General features: G+C 39.3%; 1 protein-coding gene and 1 pseudogene across 1 annotated transcript; one reads left to right on the top strand and one right to left on the bottom strand.

Annotated features, from left to right (window-relative positions):
- Positions 1–14712: 14712 nt before the first annotated feature.
- LOC133928098 (photosystem I P700 chlorophyll a apoprotein A1-like) lies at positions 14713–19093 on the top strand (annotated as a pseudogene).
- Positions 19094–23656: 4563 nt separating this feature from the next.
- LOC133928905 (cytochrome c-like) lies at positions 23657–26320 on the bottom strand. The gene is made up of 3 exons (XM_062375425.1): positions 26109–26320; positions 25232–25365; positions 23657–24067 (listed from the first exon to the last, which is right to left on the bottom strand). Exons 1-3 carry the CDS (start codon positions 26218–26220, stop codon positions 23972–23974), a joined length of 342 nt encoding a protein of 113 aa, XP_062231409.1. The 5' UTR covers positions 26221–26320; the 3' UTR covers positions 23657–23971.
- Positions 26321–26912: the final 592 nt, after the last annotated feature.

Here is a 26912-nt window from a genome sequence, read left to right as displayed (position 1 = left end):
GCTACATCAAAACTCTAATGTGCGAGAATGGACACGATCAACAACTAATGTAGACTAGTGATCGCCTCTCCATATCCAATCCTTGAGAGGAGGTTGTGTCTCAATGCCATATGTAATACCTTCGCCTCAGGAATCAACATATCTGGCACTCTGAGTGATCTCGAAATGAAGTGCTATCTGAAGATCGGTTGGATCTCATCATATGTCGGGAATACTCCACCAATGAGAGGACGGCGGGGTGGTTGAGCGTGAGGATGTACTATCTCATGCAAAGATGAAGAGCTCGCCCGAAGACCCAATGCTTTAAGAATGTTGTTCATGTAGACTCTCAAACTCTCTCCCTAGCATAGAAGACTCTCACCTAATCCTCAACATATCTGCTCACTCCTAACAATAGATCTACAAGTCTCGGAATGGCCTCAAAGTATGATCTCATATCCACTCCACCAGCTGCCAATGCCAAGTAATGCTAGTTGAGCTTGATCGTCCAATATAAATTAATAAGGGACCAAGAATACCCATATGATCATTGTGAACTAAGTTTTTTATTCCCTCAAAATATATACGTTAGTCACAATGATACGGTTGTCAAATGAATTTGCTTGTCTATGCAAATGAATCATAGGCGTGGGCAGAAGTACTCGTTGGGCAACGAATCTTGTGGCGACGCAGGCAGAGGCCCTCTTCAGTGTGGGAGATCGACGCGATGGTGTCGATGCAGCCCTCGTCGGCTTGGGAGATCAGCAGCGGTGCGGGTGCAACGACGCTTCCTCGTCACATGATCTTTGGTAAAAAAACAAAAGCCAAAAAATGAGGCACACAAATACAGAAGATCAAACCTGCAGTAATCACCTCATTGTCTCTCTGTTTCTCTATCTTGATAGATCAAATGTCATATTTCATCATTCGTTTGTTCAGCATTACATGAATACCGAGTAACATTGGGGTTTCTCATTTCATTTCATGCCAAATTGTCAGTTATTGAGTTGTGAAGTTGTTACAATAGAGAATCACTCCTAGATCTATTGATGTAAACAATAGCTTTTGCATATGCTTGATATCAGCTTGTACAATTTTTATTTTTATTGCAACACATGAGCACTCAACTAGTTGTATACGGAAGGAAATTACGAACAACACACGTACTGCAGTAGAACAATAATCTAATATACATATATAGTACTCGGTTATCTTATATTAGTTGATTAAGATTCCGTAGGACAACCCAATTCAACTAAAACTAGAGGGCCCAGATACCAGTGGGTTGGGGTGAGTAACAATAATAAGGACCATATTCATTTTAAATGACCTCAAACCCACATCCATGCCAAAAAGTCTAAGTCAAATATATTCCGTGGTATCAAGTGAACAACTTAGTAGGAACAAAACAATAAATACTTTACCTTATCAAATCAAACCCTACCATACGTTTAGTTCAAATTAAGAACTAATAAATCAAATAGCTAGATGGAGCAATTCCATGTGTTAAAGAGAAAATTTAGCTAATTAAAATACCAAAAAGCAAAACTAAGATGGTAGCGAAAATATGAATGCATGGTGAATATAATGGTTTGACTCAGTTTGTATTATTGCATAATATCGAACCATTTGTAATTGAGTGCCCATTACTCATCTGTCATTTCCAAACTTTTTGTCACATACTCCATAGTACAATATTTAGGTCAACTCAATTCAAGACAAGTCCACCCCACATAATATTGGGGATAGTGACAAAACTAAGAATAACATTGCTAAATCACAATAGTTCTGTATTGTGTGTGTTGCAAATAACTAGACTCCTATAATTCCAAGAGAACACATCACATTTAAGTGTGTCGAGTATTCTAAATGAAAAAAGACATCATAATTTTAGGTAAACTAGCCATGGTAATAAAAATAACTAATATACATAGAAAAAGTAACTAATGTATTTATAACTCACACATAGCATCAGAGTGGTAGCATTGAAGGATCTAGACGTACCCTAACTATTTACTTAAGTTGTTGTGATATATTAATCCCGGGCATAAAAAGGGGAAGATGGCATCATGTGCTGAGGACACATGTAGCCATGCTTCTGGAAGTTTGGTTTTCGAAGTCATGAGTCAGATACATATCGGCATCTTCGTTTTGACAAACACATGTGTTGATGGACATAAAGCTTCACCCGAAATGGATGTATGTCTAAGTTAAAGGTATGCCAAAGGCTGGATGTGCCTCCTAGTCGTTTACCGGACTTAGTGTTGGAAGAAAAGACCTAGTTGCTACACTAGGCATCATTCTGGTTATTTTTCCACTAAAAAATGTGGCATCCCTTTGATACCACTGCTTCTCAAATTCGATCCCTCCCATGGTTTTTGTTGTGTTAAAGTACATTTTAGCAACTTTTCGATTGAAATGATTCCGAATTTACAAGAATATATAAAAACATAACTGTCAACATATATCATATAGGTAAATATGAGCATTTCAAAAGCATATATGAAAGCACATAAGCTACTCATGAATACAAATGAATCAAGACTGACAATTGACAAAGAGAGGCAATATAACACGTGAACAATTATCAAAACAAAGTCATGGCTCTCAGAGCGAGTTGCCGAATCAACGGTCATCAACACATACTAAGATGTTACTGATCAGTGTATCAAGTCACCTCAAGAGCTAGGCCGATCTACCCTAGTTTATGATCAAGTGAACACCTCTAAAAATTATAAAGCACAGTATCAATCGGCCTCTAAAGAAAACAGAGAGAGAGCCGAACACAGAGTACAGCAGGGTGCCCAAGCCACCAGGATCAGGCAGCCTCAAAGACAGCCGAATACAACAGATCAGAGCAAGGTGCCACAAGGTGGCACCAGATCAAGAGGAATATACAAGGGCGCCCAAGCCAATAGAATCAGATAACACCAAGTGCATTCCAGAGTTGCTGTGCCACACAAAGCCACTGAACAGAGGGCGTCAAAAGACACACCACAGTGGACTCACAGATGAATAACAGAAATTCCACTAGATCAATAACCGGTAACTACGGCCCAGCTTAAGAGCTCAATTGATACACTAAACGCACTTAGCTCGCATTCATCACATAGCAGAATATTGCCAATTCTAGCATGCGTATACAAAGTACTTAAATGAGAATCAAAATTGCACGCTAGAATGTAAAGGAGGGATTGGAACAAGCTTACTGTCCAGTAGGATGAAGATGGCAAGGCACGCGAATGCGCTGACCCAGAAAACTGAGATTCCCCCTCTATGCCGAGGACAACTGGGAATAGCTTTCGGAGATACAATGCCACAGAGCCGGCTGTGAGGCACACCACAGCCGACACCCGAGAAGCAGAGAAATCACAACAGCAAGAGTTCAACACCGGGCCAAGGTGAAGAAGCTGAACACTCCAAGCAACAACGTGCACGAAGGCACAGCCCAGAAACCACCATGCTGACAACACCACGGTTCTCCTCGCGCACACGCGCAGCCAGCAACCGAACAGTCGAGCACCGAACAGGCGGAAGGCGCAGCGCCAAATTCCGCACGAGGCCGGCGAGAGAGAGCCGACGGGAACTCAACCAATGGTGAGCTTAACCGCGTCGGTTGACGCCCCACCGGAGGAAGCCGGCACAGCCTCGTGAGAGAGAGAAACAGAGAGAGAACCGTGGATGAGAGCAAGTGGAGAAAAGCTCGCAGAATGAATCGGTGAAAGATCAGGTGAGTCCACCTGCCTTTGAAGAGAGAGGAAGAGGCCCGGCATCCACCCCATGACGCATCAACGGCGTGCTGAATCCGCCGGGCGACGAACAGGCAACCGAGAAGGGCGGAGCCCCCCAACGCGCCTTTGTGGCGGCCGCTGCCAAACCCCAGAGCACGGGCACCCTTTTAGGTTAGGCAGCCGGCCAGGTGGGCTGCTCGGCTTTTGGGCCTAGAAGCGGCCCATTCGGTCAAGCCTTAATCCTCTTTTTTTTCTTTTTAAGGAATTTGCTCGATTCAAATTTGACTCCAACTCAAATTGGAATTTTAAAGGAAAAACCCCTTCAAATTCCAACAGCTTTGTCAGCCTGCTCGTTGCAGTCAGAGGAAAGCATAGGCGAGGGCCAATTGCGACTACAGCAATGAAGTGAGTGGAGTGCGACCGTGTGAGAAAACCGCTAATTAGCTCTTGCACGATTATATCACTCCTATCAAATATAATGCAGACAGGTATAAGATAAAACCGTATACATTTACATAACGTTTTAACTTCCACAGAAATGGCAGACAGTTTTAACAAACAGATGGCTACAATACATTAACATAATACAGATGTATAATACAACAGACCATCTGTAATTTGTTTCATATTGCTCCAGCCAAGCCGCCAACTTTATCTCGTATAATTGCTCATGCATTCTTACCCAACCGTCTAAAAATATGCCACTATTTGCATACGGTGGCTGTAAAAGGTTATTTGCGTTTTGTTTCCACTCGATTATTCTATTGGTTCATTTTTTACTTAGGTTGTTTTTAGATGGTATCCTATAGATCCATCTAGGACAAGTTTATTACAGACAGGCGTTAGTAACCATCTGCTACAGGCCTATAGCACTCAGTTATGATATTTTCTGTGAAAGTGTTGATGAGGTCTTATACTCTTTTTGATTGTGAAGGTAGATTGTTTTAGCCTTCTCAATTATTTTTAAATATAAATTATTCTCAAACTTCTATATATTTTTTTTCTCTTTTATTCCCTTCTGATCCTTATTTAATAAATGTTATCACTCTCATAAATAAATGAGTTATCTTTTTCAATACAAAATAAATAAAATAAATAAAAGATAATAAAATTATTTAATCTACTTTCTTAATCTTATATATAAGTCTAAAATATCTACATTTACAGTCAGAAAAAATATTCAATAGAAAGAAAGGAAGCTACCTATTGAGTAGTGCCATGGTTTGCATAGGGAACTAGTCAATACTATATATTAACGGGCCAAGAATCGGCGAACGCTGAGGGCACCAGATCACTGTAGCTACTGTAGCGACGAAGCTCCACCGTCCAATACCGATCCAATGGAATCCGTGCGCCAGAGTCCTCGTGCTTCCACGTTGCACACCGCATGGCCCCTGCCGATTGGTGGTTCTTGCCTTCCGACCGGCCACTAACGTCTCGCAGTGCGGCGCGTGGCGCACGTCTGGACAGTGGTTCACTAGCTAGCAAGAGAGGCCGATGAGAATACATGTAAGTTCATGTTTTTTTATTTACCTCTTGATTTTATTTACGGGTATAGGAGTGATCTAAAAATTCTAAACGTTTTTATGAGCTAATTAGATCTCATTGACAACTCATTTTAATTAGTTTGATCCAAAAAACATACGCTAATATTTAATTAAAATTCTCTAAAGAAATCTATTTTTATAACTTCTGGCTATTTTTAATGCCTCAAATAATTCCAATATTTTTGGAAAATTCACTAATATTCTTCACATGTGATATACTAATTTTTAAAAATATTTTCAATCCTAGGTTATTTGCTGAAAAAATGACTTCCTTTGTAATGCATTATTTATATACATTTTTATCATTTCATATGATATTCTCGGACATCAACGCACTGTTTGCGTACCATCCGCGAGTCACTAACTCGCTAACAAAAGAGGTCGTTATTTTGTGTGGCATATGTGCAGCACCATATCAAAGGGGATTTTATGAGATATAGCATAAATATTGGACTCTCCCTAACCTATGATAAGTTTACAACATATAAACAAAATTACATACATACAATTACAACACATATACATAGTCGTATAATACACTATAAGATCTTACATCCACAACCGATCAAACAAATTGAACAAAGTATAACAACCTAAGCCCAGGTTGCCTTGACCCATTCGGCACGTGGAGGCAGGTTGCTCCAAGTTTACATAAGGCCCCCTGTTTCATGCAAAATTGCATAGTTAGATAACAAAAATAATATGCGTCTTATGTTTTAACCTTTGATTTCGTTACATATAATATTTTCTACTGTTTAAAAAACATCCCAAACACTACAGTTTGATTAGAACAAACATATTGACCTGATCCAATGGGTCCTGAACCCATCAATTCAGACTGTAACTAGGTGGATCATGAGAAAAAAAAGTATTTTAGAGTATTTTGATGTTTGAGAAATCCCAGTAAATGCCTAAAGAAATATTAGTTATATTGATAAATTGAATGAAATAATCTAAAATCCATAAAAAAAACATCTAGAACTAAAAAAAATTAAACTAATTTTGTTGGGTTTGAATTTCTGTCGTCTACATTTCAAAATTATGTGCATGTATGAAATTGATACTGCTTTTCCTATAATTAACTGAATGTATTAAATATTGAAAAATTCATATCTAAATCCTGAGATATCCAAAATTAGTGAACACAATTTTTTTATATTTCTTTTTTCATGCTCTGTACAGGAGAAAAAAAAAAGGTTCAATCATCAAATGCACGACGGGCGCGGTATAGCGCGCCTTCCGTCCCTATTTTTAAATCTTATTTTGTCAGACAACATTACCGTAAACGTACTACCTAGGTATTATCTCTCTGCTCTGACCAGATATTAAAATCCAACGGACGCGCGTAGGCGCGTCAATCAACCTAGTTCTCATAAAGCATCCTGTCACTCTTCGTGTTTTCCCAACTCCTACAACTTGATGGTCATTGTCCAGTGGTCATCCGTATCGGTGCTTCAACGGGGATAGTAGGAAACAAACAAGTATACGTACCTCAGGATAACAATCACATTGTACTTATTTACAGTGCTAGAATTATATTGCTTTTTATAACCTTATAATCATTTTTTTAATGAAATTATATAGCTTTTTTGTTACTACAGAATTGCAAACATTGACATTATGTTCGTTGTTGATGGAAGTAGCTGAGACCAGAACATTTAGGCTTTTGTTCAAACTTCAAAGCCGATTTAAATTCCACGTAAATTTTGGTTTTTGGATGAAAGAATTTTTATAAGTGCACATTCACCCCGAATCTTGAAGGTATGCTTGACCCTACAAGCATATTTGTGACAGGTAACCAGCTTATACATTTGTTTTATTTAATTATTATAGTTGACATATGATTTAATAATATTTTGATAATAGAGTGTATATATGATAAAATTTAATATGTAATAATATTTAATATGACCAATGTAGATTTTTTATAACAAATAAATTTAATAGGTCAGATCAACTCAACTCAATACATATTAACCTTATATAATAATAAGAACCAGAATAAAATAAAAGAGCCACTTTAGAATCAACTCAAAACTACATCACGCCTTCGCATTAGAAATTCTACCTCTCACCTAACTCTATACCATCTCCAAACCATAATAGTAAATTCTCGACACCGCTCACTAAATGTGTATTACACATAACTCGCTTACGAAAAAGTGTGTCCACACAGCCGCACGCTCACGGCGTGCGAACACATGAACCACCGAGTGGTGTAGCCACAAAGACGCCGTCCACAGAAGATCCATATTCCAAGACCACCAGCCGCCGCACTGCCCACGAGGGTACGCGCACTGGCCACGTGACGGAGATATCAGAGACGTCCGTCCGTGCAGGATGGTAAGCTTCCGCTCCATCGAACGGCAACTAACCAGCAAGACAGGAGACTACCGTCCAAATTAGCCAGTCAAAGCACCACTTTTGCAGCCCCCGGAAAGTGATTTCGGATCGACACGCAAGGCTGGGAAGCTCATCGACCACTGTTAGGATTCTGTAGCTCTCGAGAGAATTAATACTCATCAAATACTAGTAATTTCATTTGGCCACTAGTCGTGTACACCATTTGGAGTACTATCTCAATATACTACTAGGTTGGAATCTTAGGGCGTGTTTGGATGCATGCACGCCCGTTGGCCTGGCTTCGCGCGTGCAGGCGCTGTCCGTTTGTTCTGTGTTTGGTTGCTGGTACTGCCGCGCGAGATTGCATCCGTCCATGCATGCGCATCCGCTCATCCTGGCTCCGTGCGTACGTCGAAATCAGGCGTACGCACCGGGCCTGCTCACCCGGGTGCAAAAATACTATTTTTTTATTTAACTTCAGACTTTATTTAAGGATACAAGAGTGGTTCAAAAATTCTAAATATTTTCGTGAGTAAACTGGAGCTAATTAGCAACCCATTTTAATTAGTTTGATTAAAAATCCTAAATTAATATTTAATTAAAATTCTCTAAAAATTATAAAAAAATTCACTAATATTCTTATCCTGTGATATACTAATTTATAAAAATATTTTCAACCTTATGTTATTTGGTAAAAAAAGTGAGTTTTTTTAATGCAATATATACTCGTGCGGGCAACCAAACACAATCTCTTCTCAACCAGACTGACCACATGCAACCAACCAAACAGACCTTACTGCATCTCTCCAGGCTGTCTCAACTCAGCCTGCATGACTCATACGAGTCAAGCTGAACGCATGCGGATAACCAAACATACCCTTAAGGACACTTACACCTAGCGCAGCAATAACATGCACAACCTTACTACATTCTCTAGGATAAAAATTAATAAAAAGATTAAGAAAGCTTAGCCGAGTAAGATTCTGGATCTCACTGATGATGCCACCAGACATTGCCAACGTGCATGTATCGTATCTCCTTCTAGCGCCATCTTTGGCATTAAAAGAAAAATCTGTCTCCGCAACAATATGGATCATATATGGCCGCATCGACCAGCCAACACGCTCCCGCCTCGCCTTCACATATATAAGATCATCTTAACCATATTTTTTTATTTGATTTTTTTATTCTTCTTTTCATTCTTATTATCTTTATTTTCTTTTATCTCCGACAGCTTTCTTTCAAAAGTATTCGTAAAGAGAAATAAGATAATTCTGTACTGAAGAAAATGACCTTAAAATCCCTTTCTAACGAGAATCGTGAAAAAAAAACTGTTGAAACGTTGAATGAAACAGAAATCCATTCGTAAATAGATTCTGGATCCTGACGAAAATTAATTAAAAATAATCTAATAATATATCCCCATCCTCCATCTCGTTTTAATACAATAAAAACACACTATATTCTCCGACGATGGATATCCTGCCCACAATTTACGTGCCTAGCCTGCAGCCTGCTTCGAGATTCATGGTGCATGTTTGCACATATGTGTCAGCTGTCCGTGCTAGCAGCTAGCCGTAGACGTGGCATGCAGATTCAGAGTGGTTTATCCACCTCTCTTTTCTTTTTTTCCTACTTTTCCTTTTTTTTTCTTTTCTCTGCCGCATCTATGATAAAAAAAAATGTTATGAACTCGAGGCTCATTGGCTGAGAAACGGTAGTGGGCTGGAGGCTCAGCACCCTAATCCGCCCCTGCTATAGTACTATCGTGAGGTATTTGCAGTTGCATGTAATAAATACCAGCTGCCTCTTTCTTCCCAGAGCTACTGGACGCGTACGTACTTGCCGTGGCCAACGTGCCGACGGATCGTTAGCTGTCCGAGGCGTACGTGTAACCGATCGCAAGCGAAAGTACGAGATCGTACTCGACGGGTTTTATATTCCCTTTATTATTTCTTATCCCCTACAGTTTCCTTTCGAAGAAAATCACAAAAGAAAAGAAAAGAAAATTTCGTCTTAAAAAAAATAACGTTAGAAATCCCTTTTTAACGAAAACTATAAAAAAATTATTAAAATATTAAAAAAACAAAAATGTCTCACAACTAGAATCTGAATCGTAAAAGGAAACGCTTAATGGTCTTAGGCGCCGGCCGCAGCGTTGGAACCGCGTGTCACGTACACATCACGACACAGTGTGACGCGTATCTTCTCGCCACGCCACGCCACCGTACTTTTTCTCAGTGAAAGAAACCCGCCGCTACCTTCGCTGCAACAATTAACTAGCTAACTGATCGATGATAATCGTGTCGGAATATATTCAATTATTCGATCGAGCGTCGTCGTCTCTACCGGAAGAAAGTTTGTTAACGCATTGCTAGATTAGGGAGGTGACACGGACGCACTGCGACCTGCAGAAGACCGAAGATGAGAACGTGGGCTACTAAAAGCTGATGCCGATGTGCCTTCCCCAAACGTAATTATCTCTCATCTCTCCACTGGTGCCGGTACCACTAATAAATATATAAATATCTAGCAAAGTGGTCCGTACAATTAATGTGCAAAAGCAAATAATCTATATTTAAATATTTATACGGGAATAAGCACCGACCTAATTAAATTGAAAATTTAACATTTCAAGCATCTTATCATCAAATTTCGTATCACACATTCACCCATATTGGATCGTCCTTCCTTCCCGGAGCTCTGTTATTGGATTTAGGGTCTATTTAGATAGATTATGGTTTCAGAGTTTCTGATTAGTTGAGAAAACTATGATAGTTAAATTTTAGTTATTAATTTTTATAATAAATTTTTAGTTTCTCAGCATACTCAAAAGCTAGAACCTGCTTCTTAGCTTTTTTTTATTTCGGTCACCTCCGCTCTCTCAATTAGCCAAAAATCATTAGAAACTATGACTAAAAGCTAGCCGTTTAAATAACTATATCTTTTTTTTAAAAAGCTAAAAGAAAATCTATTCAAACAGGGTTAGTCGCTCCCCTGTGCTCAACTGCCGGAGCTTAGCTGCGTTTAACTACCTCGCTTTGAATCTGGATGGCCGGTCCCTCCCTCCTTGCCCCTCGGCCTCGCATTGTTAGACGACACTCATAGTTTCATCCCTAGCTTTCATTGAGCTTTACTCCTAACTTTTGCCATTTCACTGCACCCAATTATCGACGCTTTTTGTCCCACTGTAGTGCCCAACGGTCTCGCTCTGAATATGGATCACCCATACCCTCGATGCTCCTCGGCCGTCGCCATGTCCCACCCTAGTGCCTTGCCACCCGACTCTTGTGATTCTGTCGTGCCCCGACTATTGGTCTCCACCCCCATCGTGTCACCGAACTGTTCAAGCTTTGTCCCTATCACCGTGCCGATTGGCTCGCATTGGATTTGGATCACCCGTACCGTCCGTGCTTAAGATAATAGATGCATTAGTTTTTCAATGAAACAGTGCATTAGTTATTTGGCTTAATTATACAATTATTAGTGTTGTATACTGTATACATAGCGGAATATCAGGTTGGAATATGTATTTTTTTGCGAGTAATCAGGTTGGAATATTTATAAGGAGGAATGGCGGTCACTGTTGCAGTTTCAGGCCAAAGCGTGCGAAGTGTTTCCCCTAGCTGGCGCGTGACAGGTGAACCGTGAACGTACGTGGATGGTTTCTGCGCATTATTTCAGCGTCAAACAGAAGATAGAAAGCAACACGAGGGAGAGAAGGAACAGACAAACTAGAACAGAGAAATCAAGCAAAGAAACAACCAAGATATCGACGATCTATGATGATGGGTGGTACTATACACTGATGACTCATACCTGCTAACATGCACTGCGTCGATCTGTTCTTCCAAGTGCCAGCAGCGTATAACCCAAACTAAAACAATTTTATGGCTTCTTTGGTGATACAAGCCTTGCACGTACGTAACCGGGCTACCTAAGCTGAATTATTTAGGTTAGACGACCGTGGTGATCAGAATCACGCTGCCTCTTAAGCACGCAGCACAAGCGTGACGGCATACTTATTGTTCGAAATAGTAGCACTTTTAAATTTAATTTAATTTAATTCTTATATAAAACGGATGCAAATAATCAATAACGATGGTGTTCTGACTAGCCCCGACTAAATTCGACTAGCTTCGAGTAGAATTCGACAAGTTTTAACACACCTCAACTAGTGCATATCATCGATAAGATATTCGACTAGGTACTCGATCAACATATGTACTCGACTAGGTAATCGGATAGGATTTACACGCGTACCTGATGATGACGTGAGATGCAGATGTCCCCGTGATGTCGATGCTCGATGCAGTAGATGATGATAAAGATGAAGTAGTCGATGTAGAGGCCACCATGATATTGATCCAGTAGGTGATGATTAAGACGAAGTAGTTGAAATAGATTGTGATGATGTAGATGAAGCAAAACGTAAGCATTCGCGTGCAGGATCCCAAGGGTGATGGGTTCCAAAGACCTGTTTTTCCGTTTGTAAGTGCACGCCGGCGCAGCAAGATGGAGTAGACTACATGCAATGGCATAGCAGAGAGAAATTGGTAAAACCCTAATTAAGTGTGGTGTCTCACGTCTCTCCTTTGTGTGGCGGTTGACAGATATATATAGAGGGAGAGTCGCGCGATTGAGACCACCAAGATCGAAGATGGTTATGCCGTCATGATCGGAGTCTTGACCAACACGATTTCTATATATTTATCTATTTGCCCACGCTAAAAAAGAAAGAGATTGCAAAAAGAAGGTCGGACATGTGCAAGCAACTGGACCTGATTTTGGTGGACCATTCACGCAGGTGTCGTGCGCTCGTGCCCTCCGCCCCGGCCCTAGCCCCGCACACGACCCAGTGAGGCAAGCGAGCGCGTGTGTGTTCTTCTAGTCCTCTTATTCATACATGCTAAGTGAGTGAATGAGAGAAACCCTTTTAAGTTGGTCTCCATCCACTTCCATTTACAATATGAGACTAAAGAATACACACTTCTCTAACATGGTTGGACCTTTGATATTTATTTAGAATTTTACAAATATAATGAGCTAAGCCCCTATATTTTAACAATATCCTATCAGATCTCGAAGTCCTACAAAGATTTGTCTTTTTCTCAATATTGTTTGATATAATAATGTTTTAGTAGAGACTGTTAAGTTGAACATCCATCTAGAACATCAAGCTACACTTATTCATAATTTGGATAATGGACTAAGCCTTGAATTGCAAGTCTTGTGCAAACAAGTTACACTTGAAGTCATAACTGATACTAGGCTACCCCGTGGGTGGAGCTTATAAGTCATACTTCATGATCTCTTCATGAGTTTATTGGAGATCACCTAAGTCTTATAGATTATGACCAACAGTTAGACTCATATAGGTGTGATCTTTCAAGAATGTCCTGTAGGTTAGCATCTTTGCTAATTAAAGCCAATAGAACACATTAAGGCAATAGCCAACCTGCCTTACAGATTTTGAGAGTCTTTCTTTACTCGAGTGGATTGTGTAGTACTCTCCTTCAGTTAACCAATAGCTTATTCTTTCTAGGTCATAATTCACGAGATCTTTAATCACATAGGTTCGGTTACCACTACTGTATAACTCACATGGGTCTCATACTCATCTCCTTCGATGCATTATCTATCACATTTCATGATAGTTCCTTTGTAAATTAATCTGCCAGATTTTTAGCTATTTGGATATAATCCAACGCTATCACTCCGAAGTTTCTCAATTTTCTGACAGATTTCGATCTTCTCTTTACATGTCTTGAGGATTTCATGTTGTCTTTAGAACTGCTCACTTTAATAATAATTGTTTGATTATCACAGTTCATAAGGATAGCCGGTATCGATTTTTCGACCACTGGCAAATCCATCAAGAGCTCACGCAACCATTCCGCCTCAACAGTGGTTGTATCTAATGTTGTGAGTTCTGCTTCCATGATTGACCTCGTCAATATGGTCTGTTTGTATGATCTGTATGAAACAGCAGCACTGCCAAGAGTGAATATATATCCACTTATGGCCTTTATCTTATTAATATCAAATATCTAATTTGAATCACTGTAACCCTCCAGTATTGATAGGTACCCAGTATAATGAAGTCCAAAATTCATAGTACCTAGCAAGTAGCGTATGACTCGATCAAGCGCATGCCAATAGTCATCATCCAGGTTAGAAGTAAACTGGCTCAATTTGCTCATAGCAAATGAGATGTTAGGCCTTGTAGCACTTGCTAGGTACATGAGTGGTCCGATTATTTGGGATTATCTTAGTCGATTCCTAGCAATTCTTTTATTCATTCAAAGTATTAAGCTAGGATCATAAGGTCTTGTAGTGATCTTGCTATTCATGCAGCCAAAGCGGCTCAAGATCTTTTCCACATAATGGGATTGTGAAAATGTAATTCCATTCTCACCTCTAATCAACTTAATGTTTAAGATCATATCAGTCTCTCCCAGATCTTTTATATCAAAATTTCTAGATAGATATGATATGGCCTCATTAATCATATCAAAATTTGTTCCAAAAATTAAGATGTCATCAACATATATGCACATAATAACTCTCTCACCCCTACCATGGCGATAATGCATACATCTACCAACTTCATTAACAACAAAACCTGTAGATGTTAACATTCTATCAAACTTCTCATACCATTGCTCAGGGGCTTGTTTGGGACCATACAAAAGATTTCAGCAACTTACATATCTTGTCCTCCTGACCTTCTACTACAAATTCATCATGTTGATCCATATAGATTTACTCATCCAACTCTCTATTAAGGAAAGTTATCTTAATATCCATATGAAGAATGATAAGATCATGTGAGGCAGCCAAGGAAAGTAGTACTCTTATCATGGTCAGTCAAGCGACAGGCGAATAAGTATCAAAGAAATCTTTGCCTTCTTTTTGGGTATAACCCATGACCACAAGCCGAGCCTTATACTTTTCGATAGTACCATCAGGCCTAAGCTTCTTCTTGAACGCCCACTTACAACCTACATGTTTACAACCATAAGTTCGATCTGTGACTTCTCAAGTCCCGTTGGTGAGAATGGAATCCATCTGTCTACAAATAGCCTCCTTCCAGTAGTCTGCATCTAAAGATGCATAAGCTTCTAAAATCTATTTGGAAGTATCATCCGCAAGGTACACAGTGAAATCATCACTAACGAATTTTATTGGCTTTTGTCTCTTACTCCTTCTTAGAGCCTCACTGTGATCCTCCTCAAGAACTAGCTCGAGTGGTTGCTCAGAATACTTGAGTGGTGTCATAGGTTCAGGAATTATCTTAGAGTTTTGACTATAAATGCAAGGAAATATATTCTCAAAGAGGTGGTATCTCTAGACTCCATAATTATATAGACTAACATATCAGATACCTCAAATTTAACTACTAAAAACCTATAGGCAATGCTCCGATGAGCATATTCCAAAAAGACACAATCCACTGTCTTAGGTCCAAACTTGCGTTTTTTTAGTTATTGGTACATTGATTTTCGCCAAGTATCCCAAGTGCGCAAATAAGAAAGTGGTGGTTTTCTTGCTTCCCATTCTTCATATAGGGTTTTCTCCTTATTCTTAGAACTCTATTTAAATATGATACAAAGTCAGCAAGGCCTCCCTCACCATGCCTTAGATAAACTCGCAATGTCTAACATGACATTAAATAGGTCAGTCAGGGTGTCGTTCTTCCTCTTGGCTACCCCGTTTGATTGGGTTGAATAGGTAGGGGTTCTCTCATGAATAACTCCATGCTCCTTACACAATAAGTCAAAATCACTCGAGAAGTACTCTCAACCATGATACGACATAAGTCTTTTGATTTTTCTTTCCAATTGATTTTCAACTTCTGCCTTATAGATCTTAAAGTAATATAAAGTCTCATCTTTCGATTTCAACAAATACACATAACAAAATCTAGATACATCATCGATTAAATTCATGAAATATCTTTTTTCACCATTCGTCAACACACCATTCATCTCACAAAGATCTGAATATATGAGTTCTAACGTTGCCAAATTTCTCTCCTCGCCTGCCTTATGAGGCTGACGAGGTTGCTTAGATGGCACACAACATTGGCACTTAGAACCTTTGATAATAAAAAAATTTAGAATTAAATTCAAGTTAGAAAACCGAGTCATACAACCAAAATTTATGTGATATAATCGTGAGTGTCAAACACTAGCCTCATCTCCATTAATATTGCCATAAATATAGTTCACAGATTTATCACATAAATTAGAAAGAGAAAAGCGGATAAGCCTCCACACTCAGCCTTTACTAATAAAAAGTCCATATTTTGACCGAACCACTTTGTTGGACTTGAGTACCACCTTAAACTCGTCTCTATAGAGAAGGAAACCGCTAACTAGATTCTTGTTTATTGAAGGGACATACTGCACATTACTCAGCTGCACAATATTTTTTAAAGTAAACTTTTGATCTACCGTGCCAACACCATGAATATGAGCATGAGACCCATTTCCATTAAGACAAAAGAATCTCTAGTGATCTGATAAGAAGATAACATTGAACTGTCAGCACACATATGTACATTAGCCCCAGTATCAATCCACTAACTGGTAGAATGATTCACTGAAAGAATAATAGATAAATTATCATACCAACTAATTCCATCTCTAGTGTTGCCAATGGTCACGTTGACAGACTTGGTGTTATTCCCTATTCCCTTGATTAACCTTTCTTCTTTGCGGTCTTGGCAATATTTGGCCCAATGGCCAACATTGCTGTACACGAAGTAAGGTTTGTCATCTTTGTTCATCATCTTCTTCTTAAAGTTGGCGGTTTGTTTGGTCTTGTTATTTTTCCCTTTGTACTAGCCATTAGAGGACTATTGCACCATATTTGCGTTAGACTGTCAATCACATATTTTGTTATGCATATCCTTAGCTTGAGCTTTCTCCTCAACATCAAGAGACACGATCAAACTCCTAATAAAGATCTCTTATCTCTTATGTTTTAGAGTAGTGGCAAAATTCCTTCACAAGTGAGGCAATTTAGTAATGATACCCTTAGCCACAAACTTGTCGGGTAAGATACACTTTAGGAGCTCGAGTTCTTTTACAATGCACTGAATCTCATAAGTCTGCTCAACTACCGATCAAAAATCAACCATCCTGTAATCACAATATTACTCCATGATAAAAGTTCACTGTCTACATCCGACGTACCAAATTTTGCATGCGGTGGTGTCTCACGGATTTCCTTTGTGCTGCGGCTAGCAGATATATATAGAGGGAGAGTCGCGTGGTTGAGACACACCACGATTGGAGACGGTTACCTAGTCACGATCGGAGTCTTAACCAATACGATTTTCATATATTTATCTGTTTGCCCGTGCAGAAAAAAAAAAAGAAACCACAAAAAGAAAGCCGAACCTGTGCAAGCAATTGGACTCGATTTTGACAGACTATTCACGCAGGTGTCATACGCTCATACCCTCCACCCTAGCAAGATGAGCGAGCGCGCGTGTGATCTTCTAGTTTCTCATCCACACATGCTAAATAGGTGGAGAGAAAAAACTCTTTTAAATTAGTTTCTATCTACATCTATTAGAAAAGTGAAACTAAAAAATACACACTTCCCTAACATGATTGTACTTTTGATATTTATTTAGAATTATATAAATATAATGAGTTAAGCCAATACATTCTTAACACTTATAAGTAGTTGGCATTATACTCGTAGAAAAACACGAGTGCTCCATAAAGTCCTAGCTGCACTGCTGCTGACATTTTTTAGGCGAGAAATTGAGATGAGGCTGAAGTGCGTGCTGACCTAAACTGCAGCAGCAATCTCCCAGCTTAATTTATACTAGTACTACATTATTAGTAGTACGATTATTGGAAGTGCTTACCTGCAGGCTTCTTGACAATTTCATTACTTGTTTATGCTGATTCAATCGATGAATCTGTTTGCTGGTACAGAGAGCAGCCAACAGTTGTAGAATCAGGATCAGGCATGATGTGTATTTTTTTTTAAAAAAAAGACGGAGATGCACTTTGCACGCATACATAGGACAGCACTCGTAATCAGATTATCTCCAATAGCTACCTTAAATTTTTATCTTCAAAAATACTATTACAGCATCCCATATTACTATTACAGTATTCCTTATTTTTTCATCTCCAACTACTACCTAATTTCTTACTTTCTACAGTATTGCTACAGTGTTTACGGTGCTACAGTGCTCTGTTAAATTCATAGGTTCGTACTCTCTCCGCAGTACTGTAGTATTGGGAGGGACAGTAGATCGTACAAAAAAAAAGTAGAGAATCTCGGTGACTAAAAAATACTGTAGCACTGAAGCCTGTAAATTTGGAGATTCTGTTGGAGTTGTTGCAGTCTCTCTCTCCGTCGCATCAATAGAGCTGCTCATCGTACTTAACTTCCTACTTGCACGTCACACAATTCGAACGTTGTTTTCCTCTTTTTATTAGAAGGGCCATTTTTGTAATGTAAGAGAGACTGTAATGAACGAATGATACTGTAGATTACGTGAACAACACACTGGGCCTGGAGACTGAGACACGGAAGCTCCTCCCTTGGCAATTGTCGGGCTGAGTTGGCCGGCCGGGGACACTCAGTTGAGTGGGTCCAGAATGGATATCACCGCTACATATTGGGCCCCGAGACACCCCTTGTCAGTTGAGTGGGTCGAATGCTCACACAGGGTCTCAAAAAAGTGGTCTTAATCTATGCTTTGCAAATTCACTAAGGGATTGTTTGGTTTGCACATAAGTTTATTACATCTAAGATTTGTTAAATATGATTTATCATAAAAAGTGTGGTTAACAAATTTTTAGTCATAAGTATGATAAAGACAGTTAAAAAACTAAATATATGATATGTATTGTAGGCGGGGGTTTATGAGGAATCCAAATAACCTCTGGGTTTTTTCAGATTTGGCAAGCATTTGGAATAACTAGTGAATTACAACTCTGTTGTACTGCAATCGGTGCATTGATTTTTGCATCGTTAATGCTTTTTGATAGTTGGTTCCATTATCACAAAGCCGCTCACAAATTGACTAGGTTCCAAGATATAGAATCCATGTTGAATTACCACTTAACGGGGTTATTAGGACTTGGGTCTTTTTCTTGGGCGGGACACCAAATCCATGTATCTTTACCGATTAACCAATTTCTCGACGCTAGGATTAATCCTAAAGAGATACCACTTCCTCATGAATTTATCTTGAATCGTGACCTTTTGGCTCAACTTTATTCTAGTTTTGTTGAAGGAGCAACCCCTTTTTCACCTTGAATTGGTCCAAATACGCAAAATTTCTTAGTTTTCGCGGAGGACTAGATCCAATAGCCGGTGGCCTATGGTTGAGCGATATTGCGCACCATCATTTAGCTATTGCTATTCTTTTTCCTGATCGCTGGTCATATGTATAGGACCAACTAGGGTATTGGTAATGGATTTAAAGATATTTTAGAGGCTTTAGGAAGCTAACAAAGTGTGGTTTACCACAGTTATGATAGTCAACCAAACAGTTAGCTAAAAATATATAGTGTGACTAACCTTAGACGCGAGCCAAACAGATCCTAAAAACACTACTAAGAAGTTCTAAAAAAAATCCCACAACTATAGGTGAGGCTGTGATCTACACCCATGCAAAATTACAACGTCCAATTGGACCCCATTTGCGAGATAAAGAAAAGATATAATTCTAGTGTAATAGTTGTGAATATATAATTTATTTTGCCATGTAGTGCTTTTGCATATGAAATTTGTTGTTTCTTCATCTCATAAATAGAATCAAATTTATACCAAAAAATTTGTATGGATGTGCAACATAACCACATCTGTAGATGATAATTTTCTTAATTTTTTAGAACTACATTTGAGTTTTCACCTTAGATGCACCAACGTTAAAAGTGCATACTAGATCATCACAGATATTAAAGTAGTGAAAAGGCTAGATTTATTAGAAATATTATTATAGGGCAAATGAGGGATTATTCATGGTAAATCCAAAAAAAATTGAAGTTAGGCTTCTTAGAAAGAATTTTAATAGGAATTTGCATACAATTCATTAGTCCTATACAATTATAAGACATGTTTCTTTTGTTCATAAGGATGGCAAATAAGATACCACTATGAAACTAGACTGAATCCTATTATAGGATTTCCTTAAGGAAATGTTGACTCTTAAGAAGCTTTTTTTGGCAAAAAGATGGCTTGGTGGATTAAAAGTATTACTACTGCTGGTACAGTTGGGAGCCTACGTGTAAGGAGTAATGTTGAGAATAGTGGGTATTTCAAAAATGGATAATGTGTCAGCACTCAATGTCATGTTGCTTACCTTTGTTGATGTATTCGAATCACTTGTACTCACAGCTAGACTGCACTGGACTGGGTATTTTTAGGTTGTTACGGCATTTTGGATGCTTGATTTAATCGTTTAGTTTTTTTATTAGTATGTCGTCTTTTGATGAGTAAACAAGAGATATAATAGAAATGAGTTATTTTGTTTAATGACATGGCATTAAATGGGGTCTATCGTACATTATGTGAAGGATTTGTCTAGTACAAAGGGAATGAAATGTGTGACTGTAATAGACTATTTTGACTAGTCAACAATCCTAGTCACACCTTGTGTCTATGCTGCAGTGCCCCTCCTATTCTCCAATTAAGAGTCACCTTCAAACAAGTTCTACCATAGTGAAGCGATTCTATTTGATGGACCCTGGTCGCCATCAAGATTTGATGTGCCTATGATTGAGCTCATATGACATTTGTGTGCTTTTTGCAATGGATTTTGGTTGGACACAGATAAATCAAGAATCAATATGGCCAACCATACAACTTTTGTTTACTACCTATGGATGAATAAATACAGAGGCCTCTATCAGTTTGGTTGATTGATTCATAATTTCCAGACGGTCAAACCAACACCTCAACAGTAGTGGATGGGATTAGGTGGGATGACTAGGCCGGTTTGGAACTTTGGACACATGCGACCCATTAGCCTGGCGGATCAAATCGAGTGGGCAAAACTGCATACTTTTTACCGATTTATCTCTATAGTTTTAAGAAATTGTTGCAGATTCCTTTGCATCCCACAAGGATGTCTCTCAATGTTAGTACCTAGAAGGCTAGAATATTTTAATTGGAGACTTCCCTAATCCTTATACCATGTTTCTTATTACACTATATATATATAAGTCCTAAAAATAATTTTTTTTGGCTAAAATGTAATACTGTGAGCATGGTGTTGCATAAAATTGTTTGGACCACCCTTTTCTTTTCTTTTTTTGGTGCGGGAGGGAGGGGGGCACATGCCCCCATTTTAATATGTAGACTTTTGATAATATAATGATGAGGAGCTGTTATTGTAGTACGATAACACTATTTTGGTAACCTTTAAGTAATTTTTGTACAAAAGGATGATGTGTGGACTGATGCATTTTTTAGCTCATAATGATCCAAAGAAATATGAGGTTTTTCTGCACTTTGAATGTCAATTCAACTCAACTCAATTTGTGATCACTCCGCTTTTAATAGTGCTGACATCGAGAATAAAGGTCATGTCTTAAGAAGACTTGAAAATCACTCAACAATATGCGATTTTTATCTATTGTTTTAAGAAGAGTTGAAAAATGAAGAACAAGCCAACAATTTAAAATTTGATTCAATAATATGCAACACTTATTCCATAGTTTTTTTTGCAAAATATGTTCACATGTTTTAAGACTAATTCAATAATTATAAAAGTCCCAATTCAACATTTTTAAAAGCCATGTTCAAGAAATTGTGATCCTATTACAACAGTTTTCAATAACATATTCAACATTTTGTATGTCATTTTGTATGTCTTGCTTGTCGAGGACGTCGTTCTGGAATGTGTTCTTGATGTCTAAGTTGATGTATTGGACAATTTCACGATGCAGCCAGGGTGAGCATGGTCCAAATTATGCTGGCCTTGATGACAGGTTATAAAATCACATTGTAAGGTTCAAGCGAACCATCAGAACACATCTTGTGATAGAGAACCCATTTTTCGGAGACGATGTGAGCATGGAAAGGTCATGGTACAAGCGTCCAGGTGTTGTTGGCGAGATCGCACTCTTGTACTCCTCCTGCATGGCTGCCTTCCAATGAGTATCATAAAGAGCGGCACGAACAGACGATGGGGAGGTGAGATTTGTGGCGCAAAGGCTAAGTTTGCATTTTTGGGATTTGGTTTGAAATGCTAGGTCGTGCACACATGGTCATAGGTTGTTCTGGTGTTGGTGCTCGAGGTGGGGAATGCATAGGTGGTTGTGGAGGTAATGGGATATGCGATGAGCCCTTTTCGCGTCGATCGTGGAAGGCGGTCGAGGCAGCCATCAGCTAATGACCCAAAAAATATAAAACTTGAATCCCTAGTTATAAGGTTTTAAAGTTTCAGGGGTTATTCTGCAAATTTTACTTGATTTATGAGAATATACCGATTTATTTTTATACTGAAAATATTATTTATGACATCATAAATCAAAACAGAATTATTTTTTAATTGCAAAACGCATGGAATAGGTCCATAGACCCATGGACCACTATCTGGAGGCCGGTCCATGGTCCACGGTGGACCGATTACACAAAATAAAGGAGTACGCGATCTCATATGTTTGATCAAGATCGGACCGATTACACATCGCTATGAACATTTGAGTGTGAAAATCGCCAATAACCCTCTATATTTATAGGGAGGGATAGTCTTGCCCTATTTTAAGTCAGAATCTATCAAAACTCCTATTCAAATCCGACTCAATCTCTTTCCTAAAACTTAGATTTGCTCTTGACCGGAAGTTCCGATCGTGAAACCCGGAAGTTCCGATATGCCTGGAATATCCGGATTCATTCTGGAATGGGTTCTCGAGTTCCACCGAAAATAATTAATCGGATGATCCTGTTTTAATATCGTAAGTTTCGATATGACTGGAATATCTACATTTATTCCAAACTGGGCTCTTGGATTGGACAAAAACATTTATTTGGAGCTTCCAACTTAAATCTAGATGTTCTAATAATACTCCGGTGAGAACAAATTCCTAAACGCCGGACTATCTGGTGTATAAAAAACCCGGAAGTTCCGACTCAAATCCGGATATTCCGACCTGCTAAATTTTTCAGAACCAAAATTCATCACAATGTGCCAATTTTAGCCATCAACACATATGCTCTAGGCTGAAGCTTATCTTAATGATTACTCAAAGCAAATATATCAAAACCAAGTTTATCCTCTCCACTCCAATGCCTTACTTGATCAGATCAGCCCAACCGGCGACTTCCGACAAGTATTTCTTCTTAGAGAAGGAGCAGAACAAAAATCAAGCTATTTATTAAAACAGATTGATGGACATACAGCTAAAAGGAGAAACACGAGGCATATTTCAATAAAAATAACCAACTGGGTGCTAAACATTGAGTATACAGCAATGCTCAAAGCAAATATATCAATTGTTTGTGCGCGCTGCCATTGCAGAAGTCTATTAGTTGAAAATTTTACCAATGCGACAATGACATAGTCAGGTACCATTGATACGTCCATTCCATCTGTTATTTGAAAGATTTATTTATGCTCACTTCTACTCTGAAATACTATTATCAGGTACCATTGATACATCCATTCGTTTTCGTTGTACTGGTGGCTATGTATGGAAACATCACACTTAACTCCCTACAACTGGTGCATGAATCCAGACTGATGCAACACTAACTTTGATCGTGCATATACAAGTCTAGGAAAGTACCGAACTTACGGTGCGACATCCTCGCGCCCTCCTCCTCTCCTTTCCTGCACATCACCACAAACACAAGGGGAGAGAGAGGGGCGACGCAGATCCCACACGAAGGCAGGTTCTCTTGTTTTTTTACCCATGAGGAGAGTTACGGTTTTCTAGATTTTTATTAGACAGGTGGGAACGGGGAGGACGCATGGCCAAACAATCGTGTAAAACCAGCATTAAGGGCAACAAACAGCACTATATAATAACATGAGCAGGGTTGTATAAACAGAATTTTAAAAGCAAATGGCAGAAGGATCAACTTTCATGATCTGAAGTCTTTCAAAGTGGGTGCATTCCAGTTCCACCACCCGTGGTCAAAAATATGGACGCTGGGATTCCCCAGCAGTTGAAACTTGAAACAAGAGCCGGCAAAGTTTGACTACTTTGTTCTGCTAAACACCTAGACATTTGAAACCGACACCACAAGAACAAAGTACTCCAGATAACTGTCTCGAGGATTGCACCCTGTTCAACCAGAGTGACCCAAATTGTCTAAATATCTTTATTAAACTGTAAAATGAATCGTCTCCTCATCATAAAGAAAATGCAGCATGTCATTTTAAGATGAGGTAGCTTCCTTCAGGTACGCAATGAGATCAGCACGATCCTGTGGCTTCTTCAGCCCAGGGAAGACCATCTTGGTTCCAGGAATGTACTGCAAATAAAAGACAGACAGGCACAATTCACATTATCCGCATCGACAAGAGTTGGTAAATAGAAACCACAGGTAAAAAAAAAGTGTGCCAAATAACGTGACTAGATGATAGGTATATCCGCTACTTGCTTAGGCTACTGCTGCATGCTTAGATCAGGGCACCCAATAATGTTGCACAAGAAGCACTGAATATGAAGAACAGTTGTACAGAAGAGCCAAAAGATCAAACAGCTGGCTATACTAACACAAGCTACCGCAACGCATTAAACAGATCTTACTGTCCTAACGGAAACATGTAAAACAGCAGTATTGAGAACGGAAACAAGTAAAACAGCAGTATTGAGAATTTCATGGTAGTAACTTTGATGTAACCTGAAGCAACTGCATGCTTGAATATAACGAAATGTGAAGCCAATTAAACAAGAAATCCTGATTTTAAGATGCCTCTGGTTGGAAGTTGTGAATGCTTAAATTCTAAAAATACCAGATCAAACAAATTTAGTCTAGAAGCATCAGATCAAAAAGATTTAATTCAATTTACTACTCGCAAGAATACGAATGCCACCCTAAACGAGTTTCTGGGACTCCAATTATTTCTGAGCGTAATATCACTTAAATAAGGTTTTTCTACGCATACAAATAATATGTCGCAGCTCGCAACACCTTAGAAACAATTACAGAAAATATAATAGCAACGAATCAACTGCAATCAACATGTTACCCTAGTTATAACAAACTATCATGAGTTCACGACATCTGTTTATAATCCATCCTGTAACTAATGAATCTTCAGTTCTATGGTTAGCTAGTATTACTTTGCCGCCTCCATTTATCTGGCACCACCCTTGTTCACAAGACAATATTTTCAAGAGAAAGCAGCATCATACATCATGGAAAAAATTGCAAAAGTCAGGTTGCTTCTTCCAGCTAAAAACATCTATAGGTTTACTCAACAGTGTTGTACGGCACATGCCAAAGTATTGGGATTACAGGATGCCATAATATTCTCATTGGCATGGCAACAGGCACAAGACATCTAAGGGAATGAAATCTCAAAACGAATAGCTACAGTAGAGCATTCGTTTCTATCCCTCACATGCTGCTGAAGAAACAATTAGGAGACTGATTCAAGCATCTTAGGTAATAAGGGAGCAGAAACAATACCTTCTTAGGATTAAGCAGGTAGTTATACAAAGTGTTCTCCTCCCAGGTCACAGCCATGTTCTTGTTTGCCGCAGAATACGAGTAGCCAGGGGTGGTACCCGACTGCCTCCCGAACAGGCCATTCAAGTTTGGACCTGCAAATTACAAACATGATTCTTATTACCAACTACACCGAACATCCTATATATATACTCCACAAGTAGCCATAGTGAGACAGAACGGACACTATTTTCCATAACAATCTTCAGGGCAGGAAAAGCTAATGAACTAATGAAGTATCACTAAGTTGTCCAATTTCTATATGCCAGTGATAGTTGCATATTGTCAGCAAGTTGCGGGATGAGGATAAATATCTTATATATATCAATTTCCCCAAAAGCGGATGAGCCTGACAATCCTATAAATAGTGGAAATGGCGTGACATCAACGAATCTAGACAGGGGATCAATCTAACTAGCGCGTACAACTAACGAGCAATTACCACCAAATCCTACCCATTACAAACCAACGAGCAAGCGGAAAAAGCATGGCCTACTTTACTAACGCCCAACCTCAACTCCAACCTTAAATCAAACAGGACCATTGGTAGCGAGCACCATACCATAGAGTCCGAAGGCGTTTGATGCTAAAACAACACGAACAAACGAACAAACCCAACTCTCAACCAACAATATCAGACCAATAGAACAGATCTGAGCGACACGAGCACCCACACAGAGCAGAGCACGGGTGAAGAGATCTACATCTACCGGCAAAAGCTCCGAATCAATCACCAATCCACAGCCAACCAACAGAAGTAGAGGGAGATCGACCGGACCACCCAGATCCGTCCCCCATCCCCAGCGGCACCACAAGTCCTATGGGCGCGGGCACTCACCTTGCTTGTGGCCGGCGCCCTTGTCGACGGTGTGGCACTGCGCGCACTTGGTCTTGAAGATCTTCTCGCCCGCCTTCGGGTTCCCGGGGGGCGCCTCCGAGAACGACGCCATCGCCGCTGCACGCAGAGATCTGAGCCGACGGAGAGGAGGAGGAAGAGGCGAACTGCAACTTTTGGTTTGCTCTTCTGGCTTGCGCGTTGCGCCGGGTTCGAGGGGGCCGTATTGAGGTGCGGCGGGGCTCCAAAAGTACGATATTACCCCTGAAAATGTGTGAGCGTGAGCGGGGTGGACCAGGGGTAGTTTGGGGATCGGAGAGGGTTCCAGAAGGTTTCCGTGGTTTGGAGAAAAAGGAAAGCGTGGGCGGCGCGTGGACGCCCGACGCCCCGCCCGGTTCGGTGTTCGGTGGACCGTGTCTTTCAATTGCACTTGGGCGATCAGACGAGTGGTGGACTCTTTTTGGGTCGTGTGAAACATACGGACAGAGAGGTCCAAATAGACCATTAGAGTATTTCTAGCGGCTACTTTAAAATTTTATATTTTAAAATATTAATATTATAATATTTTTTATTATTATTATAGAATTTTTCATTCCTTTCATGAACTTTATATCCGTCCATTATCTTCTATCTCCTATATTAAATTATTTTTTCTCCAACTGGCATAACCGTCAAAGCAGTATTGTTTTTTACATCTTCTCGTTGCAACGGTTATTGAATGGCACGGTAAAATTTGGTGGGATGTTTATTAATTTTATTTATTTGAAAATAAATATATTTTTTCCGAATGAACTGTTGCACTATAAA

This window comes from Phragmites australis, chromosome 9 (assembly GCF_958298935.1).
Source record: "Phragmites australis chromosome 9, lpPhrAust1.1, whole genome shotgun sequence".
NCBI lineage: Eukaryota > Viridiplantae > Streptophyta > Magnoliopsida > Poales > Poaceae > Phragmites > Phragmites australis.
The sequence above is the reverse complement of the archived record's forward strand: the minus strand, read 5'-3'. Positions and strand labels throughout refer to the sequence as shown.